General features: G+C 40.9%; 1 protein-coding gene across 10 annotated transcripts in view; it reads right to left on the bottom strand.

The window, feature by feature from the left end:
* Positions 1-2,814: 2,814 nt before the first annotated feature.
* The window catches only part of LOC142891767 (uncharacterized), a 74,702-nt gene continuing 68,228 nt past the window's right edge, over positions 2,815-9,288 (bottom strand). For 7 of the 10 annotated variants that reach the window (XM_076031567.1, XM_076031574.1, XM_076031572.1 and 4 more), the window contains 4 exons: positions 8,969-9,061; positions 7,414-7,495; positions 7,203-7,312; positions 6,858-7,055 (listed from right to left, as the gene is read on the bottom strand). In XM_076031567.1, coding sequence (XP_075887682.1) covers positions 6,858-7,055; positions 7,203-7,312; positions 7,414-7,495; positions 8,969-9,061 — 483 coding nt within the window. Of the gene's footprint in view, positions 5,473-6,857; positions 7,056-7,202; positions 7,313-7,413; positions 7,496-8,968; positions 9,062-9,288 lie in introns of those variants that run through there. The other 3 variants (XM_076031568.1, XM_076031571.1, XM_076031573.1) reach the window with 2 other exon arrangements.

Here is a 9,288-nt window from a genome sequence, read left to right as displayed (position 1 = left end):
ACCCTTCTCTCTTAGGACAGGTTAGCTTCCAATGCACCATCAGTTCCAGTTCAACATAAATTAATCTTATGCATTAAAACGTCTTCAATCATTCTTAAGCTGTCCTGACACTGACTGGAAATTAACTTAGACCTAAGAACTCATTCCTGTGTTGGTAGGTATGTTGAGGTGTCTACATAGGAGCTGTCTAATACAGAACATTACATTCTACCACATGCCAAAAGACAAGGTCTGGTAAGTCCAACAAGGGTGGTAGAGAACTGGTACAAGGGCCCCCCCGCCCCCCAGTGTGTGTCAAGCATGTTGAATTATGAGATGCAAATTGCCATGTTGATTTGTACTTCAATTTGTGTCCAAGTTGAAAATGACACATCTCGTTTTGGTTTTTCAAGAGTCCATGGTTTCTTTTTATAACGCATACTTCAAGTCAAACACTGGTCCAAAGCATGACACACACCGCCTCCCTTCCTACCCCTCGATTTGTAACCAATAAATTGTGTTTTCACATGTGACCTATCTTTCAAAACAGGACACATACAGACCTTATACAGATATTCATAATCTTGCATCTTTGATACATTTTTGAAACATTCTTAAGACTTGAGTATCCGTTTTCTTGGAAAAAAAAAAAAGACATACTCTTCAACAGGGAAAAGCATACTTTCCCTTAATACGTTCTCTTTTGTTGGTAGCATTGTCAACCCTGACAATATGGGCAAATGAACATAAATGCTCATCTGTTAACATCCGCAACATCCTGATAAGAATAGATTTTTTTTATTTGATTTATTTCAGACACTTTTGGAGTGATAAAAACATGTTGGAATCATTATATACAAAGAAGAGTGTGAGATACAAGTGGAATAGTGGTATTCGACTGCTGTCACAAAGGAATCAATCAGTCAGTGGTGAACAGATTTCTAATGACATCTGGTAATTACCATCTGTCCAAGATACCAAGCTTAAGCATTCAATTTAGTTCATAATAAGTCACGTCTATTACAAAGAAAGACGGCAATATATTGAGCAGCATTACATACACCCAATCAGACACCAGACAAGAAGGACCAAAACTGCAACTGGTATTTCAAAGTATGACAACAATGCAGCAGGAAGTTTAGATGACTTTTATAAAGCAAGCTCTACTAACTGGTTTAATTTCACTGTGCCTCCCTGGATTTTGATAAACTGCAATGAAAAGTTGTCTGTTTACAAATCTCTATCACCATACAAATCTGAAACTTGATAGAATAGTTTTAATGGACTGTATGCTGAAGGACTCACTGTGTCTTTTTTTTTTTTTTTTTTTTTAATGAGTACTCACTGGTGGGAAATACTAATAGCTTGGTCAGACAGTAATAACCAGAGAACAATAATAATAAAAAAGGAACAACACAAGAGCAGATTGGACAGTCAAAGTCTAAACCTTCATAGCCTGGTGTAAAACGCCACTGACTGAACTCCAACTAACTGACAAGGACAAAAAGGGCACCAATGTGTCATCCAAACTAATCCACCCTTTCATTCCATTAAGCATACTCTAACACTGAGCTTCCAACACACATTTAGACTACAACTTGTCCCTATTATATGTACACAAATGACTGTCTATAACTATCAAAGTGCTTTCATCCCTTTGTTCTTCTAAAAGAAAGATTCACATTTTAACAAGTTTAACACATAAGTATTATATTTTGCATTTTGGCAACTCATGGCAATGATTTTGGAGGGAACGACAAATATGTGTAACTTTTCGTTTATTTAGGCTTTATCACTGAGTATGTAATCACTTGCTCTTTGATTTCTATCTAAATATTGAGACCTTTTGTTCCCAAAAGCACACATGTACAGTACACAGCTGACAATGTTTTACCAATATACAATAATTTTATATCATCTCAGTGCGTCAAAATAGGAATAACATTGTGTTCAAAGTGCACCAGATGTTTGAGATTTAAGGGGAGCTGTACACGATGAATTTGATAGTATTCTCCGGAAATAGTAATATAACGTAGCTAGCAAAGGTCGTTAATATGAGAACACAATGTAACGCAACAGAAGTTTCTCGTGATAAGAGGGGTCCTCAGTCTCAAAGCCAGACTATCAGTGTTCCAGAGGCCAAGCAGCGCTCTCTACAGGATGGATGCAGTAGCAACACTTCACACATCTGACAACTACATTAACACCCCACAAACATGTCACTAATTCTTCATGGTTTTTGGTGCAGTCCAACCCAGCTTATGATTCACAATGCATAGAATTACAATGAGTAGACCAGCCTTCTCCATTTGGTCTGCAAATAAAAGCCACGTCACAGTGTTGTTATTTGAATACAATCAAATCTGCTAGAACTGAATTTCTGAGATTTACTCAAATAAAAAAAAGCTGTTTCTGAAACTTTTTTTTTTTTTCCGAGTGTTGAACAGTCTTTTCAACACATGAATTTAAACTGAACAGAGCAAGGCTTCTACAAATTACGGGCTTAATTTCGCATCTAGGACAGTTTCGCTCTACCAAGCACTGCCTGTTATTGAAAAAATGCTGCACTTATGGCATTTTAGCAGTGGACAGTTCCTGCAGTTGAGTGTCACTTGATTATTTTAATATTACTTTATCTAAACATTATTACAGAACACCAAACTGAATGCAAAGCATTTAAAGTGTACTTGATCTATTTACACTCCAAATACTGAACAAAACGGTCTCTGCAAACTTTAAGTCAAAGCTCAGTGCTAGATGCTACACCATCTTGCTTCCTCATATTGTTAAATATCCTATCACCTGTGACTTGCAATTAATGTAGCATTGTTGTTGTTGTTTTTTAAACACGTAGCTCTTTTAGCAAATGAATCCACTCTCCCAACTGCCGACTAAACTCTGAGCCTGTCTAAATTTGAACACCACGTACATGTGCCCATTACAGTAGGCATTGTCAAATGAGATCACTGTATTGCTGTCAAAGAGTGAAACGCAGGAAGAGAAGAACACTGAGAACGAGGCTGGAAGAGGTGCATTTCTGGTCAAAACGGTCGACAAGAACAACAGAGGGAACACAGACACAGCTCATCACCGTTAACACTGACAGCATAAACCACCAGCTTTTGTTTCTGAGAATGCTAATTTTGTGTTTGTGTGAGTATATGCGTACATGCACACCAGCAAGCATGTGTGTGCTTTTCTATCCGTATCTGTGCTTAATGCTTATGCATGGGAGTATTCGAAGGATGAGGACAGAAAAAGGGAGGGGGCGGAGGGGGTGTGGCTGGCTATGTTGCCCCACCCCCTTCCTAGTGGGCTGAACTTTCATGACCAGGAGGTGCCACCTGCCAGAGATTTTTGGATGCTCTGCGCTTCGTTGTCTCTAGCAGACAGACAAGCAGCAGGGGTTGGTCACACCCACACAATACAGTCTGTGGGGTCTAGAGGTAAAACCAGACATTACATTGGACATCCAAGATCACATGATTAAATGTGGGTAAAAGGGGGCGTGGATGAAGGCTGTATAATGGAGACAGTATTACTGAGTGGTCAAAAGTAAGGACTTAACGCTGGCAAGCTGTTGAGTGTGTGGACATTTTGAGAGATGGAGGTTATAAGTTTGAACTCATACTATTAATGTTTTTGCATAAGGTGCTTTTAGTCGTCTCTGTTTCATTTTCATTAACCCAAATGAAATGGGCCAAAGATCCTGTGACCAAAGACTGAGCTACATCATGAAAGGGAGCAGCAGTACAGAACTTCCTTTGTTGTCTTTCCTTCTTCTGTTTTCTCATTGTCTTTCCATTTCCTCCTCTCAATCTGACTACTGGTTGCTTTGAGGAGAGAAAAAAAATCCCATGCTATTGACAGGTTAGGTTGTAAACCTGCACAGATATTTACTACAGAATATCTTCCCATTATTTATTTGATGACATATCAATCTAATTTCATTATGTCCAAATAAATTCTGTGTGAAAACAGAATGAGGTCAGCTTCAGATCGTTTAATTTTCCCGAAAGCAGTTGTGACAGGTGTGAATCACTACACCCATGGTTCAAAACACTGAGTTTGATGCAAAGGGGTTACAATTTCTTTGACCAGTGTGATTCAACCTGCAGGCTGAGCTAGAGTCTTCTCAGAGAGTCAAACGACTGACGTTCCCGTCCAAACAGCAAAAACCCACATGCCAAGTCTTGCACAGCAGCATGTAATACTGCGACCGACACTCACCACAATAAAAAAAAGTATGCATGTTTCCATTATACTAGACTTAAATATGCAGAAGTGAAAGGGAGCTTAAATGTTACTGTAAAAACTCAGCTAATTTTTCCATTCAAGATAAACGCTGCAAAATAAAAAGAGCTTAGCTACCAATTTTCTTTTGAGTCAAGGCCACTCACACACCATTTTCTACCCATGTTTCTTGATTATCCTGCAAGTGACTTATTAGAATTATGAACTGTAGTGTTGTCAAGGTGACTACTATGTTTTTACTTTCTTGTAAATTAACACATGAATTGTCTGAAATGCCATACACTGCTGAAATGATGATCACCATTATGTCTTCAGCTCTGTTTTGCTTCTCTTACATCTGTATCCTGACTTCTACATCTCTTGCCTTGGCACAGATAACTGCAGGCATCACAAACAACGTTGTTCCTGCAGGGACAAAAAAGTAGTACTGCTCTGTAGTTTGGGGGGCGGGGCACTCATGTGCATATTGGTTTGATGAGACGCTGTGGGATGTGCTGCTTGATCTGTGAAGATGTACAATTACCTACAATGAGACAGTCTGTGTAAGGTTCTGAAATAAGGACTTTCTGGCTGGCTGAGAGACTAGAATGTGTTAATTTCAAACGGACTTAACGGGTATTTGCCCTGCTGTGGCCCTGTGGCAGGCCTCCAGATGGTTGGTGTGGTCTGGAGATTAATGGACTTTGAGTGGAGGATGAACAAAATGTTTGGAAGGTCAAAGTAGCTATGCTAAGTATGGCCTGCAGGGGGAGACTGTGGTTTACATTAAGAAAGTGAGCTATCGGGATGAGTTGAAAAAGTAATTTGACTCATGTGGGGGTATTCTATGATACAAGGTCTATACTCAGTATACATCCATACAGCACTGACTATTCTACTGGGTTTATTGCAGGTTCTTTTCAATTTTGGGGTTGGAAGTTAACGTCCTCTAAATCGGAGCTTAACAGGGACTAATGTTAATTGAGAAGCTGGTGGGAGTCCACACAGCAAGTGCTCTTCTCTGTGGTAGGTGGAGCCAGAGGTCAACCCTGATGGGTGTTGGAAGGTCAAAGGTCAGGGTCAGTAGCAGGAAGCTGGCAGGCGAACCCCAGAGAAACACTGAGAGGCAGTTGAGCAGTTTGGTGCTGTGGTGGGCGAGATGAAGGGCGGGGCCAAGAGGGAAGTGACTACACCGTTGGAGGTTGTTGGCTGGCATGTTGGTTTGGTCTCGCCAACATCTACAGGTCACCGGGACTCAATCTGTGGAGGGAAATGTACTGAGTTCAGAACAGAGGAGGAAACCAAGATCAGAAAAAAGATGAAGAAAGAAAAAATGATGCTGTGGCACAGTTCACACTGCTGTGGTGGAGAATTTCATTTTACCAGATAGTCTCTAGCTAACAGGGTGTAGCTGCACGACGATAGTCCATATAAATAACAGAGATAAACTATAAAACCTGTTTTATTATTGGTTTAGCACTGAAACCATCCACCAAATAAAAAAGCTGAGTAACCCCCACGACCCCCCCGTTCCCCGTCAGGTGGTGGGAGTCTGCTGTGTCCGCAAAGACGTGGCTATTTTTAGACCTCACTCTATTAGACACGTAGCACAAAAGCAATCCTTACTTGTCTCCCTAACTGACCATTGGCAAAACCCAAGGGCTGCGATTATCCAATCATACTCTGGCGACTGCCGCTGAACATGTCAGGCCTGTCAAGCTTTTGATCACCAACCTAGACGCTGACGTGCAGTTGAAAATTGACATTTCAACAATCAAAGACACAACAGCGAGTGTGTGTGGTTTTGGGCATCACAATGAAACATTCTGTATTTATGTTTCCACATTAAATGTTCGATACAGGGAAACTTACTGCTCATTGTAAACAGTAACAGGCTACGATTGAAATACTGATTCTGAGGGTGAAAATGTGTTGCTTTTCCTTCCCCACCCTTCTTTGGCTGTTTCATTGTGGGGAGACCAGCCAATCACTTGCCTCCTTCTAACCCTGTCCATCCTCTTCCCTCACACTAACCTCATGCCCTCTTACACTATAACAAAATAAATCTCCAACATATTTCTCCAGATAAATGCACTGTCCCTCCTCTGTCCATCTCAATGCGGCCTCATGTCCAAAACATCCAACACGTTCTGTCCCTCTGATGTCCTCATTCCCGATCCTATCCATCCTGCTCGCTGTCAAAGAGAGCCTCACCATGTTGATATCTGCAGACTCCAGCTCTGACTCCAGCCCAGGTCTCACCACTGTTTTGCACACCATTCCTTTCACTCCTGCTCACACTCTTAGATCCCACATCCAACTTGACACCTTTCTCCACCTGTTGCAACCTGCTTGCACGCACTTGTCTCCTTCTTCATGTAAGACAGACGTGAAGACAGAGCCTTCAGGAACCCTTGGGAGTTTTAACTATTGTTCATATGTGAATGATCCAAACCATAGGTTTTGGCTGCAAATCAGTGACCCAGTTTTGTTTTGTTATAAAGTCAGTGTTTAAAAAAAATATATTTTGCAAATAATTCTCGATTGAACAGTGGTGCACCAGTATGTTAATGCATTTGTTTAAAAAACAAAAAAACAAAATCAAGAACATTTTTGTGTTGTTGTTGTTTTCGTAGTGACCGTGTTTACCCACTTGTCTCAGCAATGCGTTTGTCTATGCTAAGAGGCTCCCTCAGGCCATCTCCCCCAAAAGGGGTGGGCATGACCTCCTTGGCCACATTCTCCTTGGCAACGCCGCCTGGCATTGTTGCTTTGCCACCAGCTGACCCTGTTGCCGGAGTACTGCCTGGGGATGCAGATGTCTTCTCCTCTGTTTTCTCCTCCTGTCAGCACACACACACAGACACACACCACAACAAGTAGACTGTTATTTTAGGACATTCTAACCCAGACAAGCACTCCACCTAGTGGCACTGGCCAGTAAAATCACAGTGACTCAGCATGGAGAAACGATAGCGCTGGCGTTAGACCTTGTGTCCGTTTGTCTGCCCGTTGCCACCTCCCACATTGTCCATAGATCCAATCTTAGATTTAGCCTTAATGTTTGGCTTATGGGAGTCAATTTTCACATCACCTCCACCTGAGCAAAGGAAAGAAAGAAGGCAAGGTCAGTGTGAGTGCAGCGTTAGGAAGTGTTTGATTCATGGGCAAGGAAATCAAGGGGGGCATTTTATTACTGACCTGGCTTGTGTTTGATGTTGTCCTTGGAGCCACATTTGGACGTTACCTTGCTCAAATCAACTTTCTTGTTCAGGATCTGCACCTGTGGGAAGGGAGACATCATACGGAATCATCGTACAGACGCTTTCTACTTGCGAAAGCCATGTGTCTTTATTTGCGTCAGCCATTGTCATACACAAGGTGCATTTACATAGAAGATGAAACCCAGCAGGATATGATGGGTTAGCTGGGCACCCTATGTGCTTCATCCTTTACCTTGATTAATTTTAACCTGGATGAGGGAGCATTCAGTATTATTAAGATCATAAATGATGTTCCGATTATGAAGAAGGAAGAGAGAAGAAAGGCATATATCAAAAGCTTGTTTATTCCCTGATCTATTTAGTAATTGGTGGGGCTGTTAGGTCTTCCTCACTGGATAGATCAATCATGTGAACGGGTTTGAAGCAGCAGTCATTTGGCTGGGACCCTCCCTTGGTAGTGCTCCACTTTATTACGGAAAAGAAACTGGTGCATGTTTAAGGCAACCGACAATGCCGTTTAAATATCAGAGCAAACACGTCCTAATAGATATTTCATTTCACAAAATAACATTTCTTCATGTTTCTAACAGTTATTTTAGTTGTTTTTTTTGTGTTAATGCATTGGATAGTGTTGTGTATTTATCCAACCATTGACTGGGATTGAGTCTTTCTTATATGTATATATATATATATATATATATATATATATATATATATATATATATATTATATATATATATATATATACACATATATTTTTTTTACATTTACAAGTTTAAAAAAAATACACAACAGAGTAAAATTATGATACAAAACTAAAGAGAAAAAATATAGAAGGCAAAGTAAAGATTAAAGTAAGGGTTTATAATTATGTGTAAAATACTTAGCACGGAAGAATAGAAATAGAGTTCCCATTACAGAGAGATAAATATCACTGTAACATGCAAAATAAATGTCCATTGGCTTTAGACCAGAAGCAAACAGAGCTGAAATGACAGCAGTTGAATGTACTTGGGCATGTCTAAAGCTGGACACACACTTGCACTACTTCCGTGATGCCATTTAGAGTATAATATGACAAGATCTGAAACAGCACAGGTGCGACTGTGAGAGCAGCCAAGAAACAGGATGTGATAGTGCAGCAGGTGTCTGGAGGGAAGGGAGCAACATCTCGCAGGGTGGACTGACTGACCTCAGGTCTGTTCACCTTAAGTGATATCAGTCCACAATATGAGGACAAATCCTAATCCACCAGATTCATGTTTGGGCTTTTTAAAAAGAGTTAACCCTTCACAGAAATTTTACTGAATCGGCATATTACACCAGATTCTGACTGAAAACAGAATGCCGCTTAGAGAAACTAGGTTGGAAAATTTGCATTTGGTTTTTCTTGGAGTTAGTGCGCCTGTAGCATCAAAAATAGTGTGTCAAACAATCCAGATTTTGATTGGGCATTCAAGATGAGGCTACATTAGCATAAGAACGTGGATCCACCCTGAGCAGAGTGTGGCTCCGGCTCCAGCGGTACTTACATTGCCACCCCCAGGGACATGTTTGATATTGTCCTTGGAGCCACAGCGAGACGTGACATGGCTGAAGTCCAGCTTTTTGTGCACTATCTGAACCTAAACAGGCAGGCAGACACACACGAGCAAGGGGAGTGAGGAGATAGAGGGGAAAAGAAAGAAACAAAGGAGGGTATGACAAGCAGACAGATAAGAGCAGCAGAGAAGAGCAGGTCAGATGGCAGCTTGATTAACAGGAAAAAGTGGCCCTGATCTGTTTGCATGGAGGACATTTTCTCAGTCAAATCAACGAGTCCTCCTATAAATGACTGCAGTGCATTATGTGA

Source organism: Nelusetta ayraudi, unplaced genomic scaffold (genome assembly GCF_046127955.1).
Source record: "Nelusetta ayraudi isolate G7.1 ecotype Tasmania unplaced genomic scaffold, CSIRO-AGI_Nayr_v1 ptg000033l, whole genome shotgun sequence".
Classification (NCBI taxonomy): domain Eukaryota; kingdom Metazoa; phylum Chordata; class Actinopteri; order Tetraodontiformes; family Monacanthidae; genus Nelusetta; species Nelusetta ayraudi.
The sequence above is the reverse complement of the archived record's forward strand: the minus strand, read 5'-3'. Positions and strand labels throughout refer to the sequence as shown.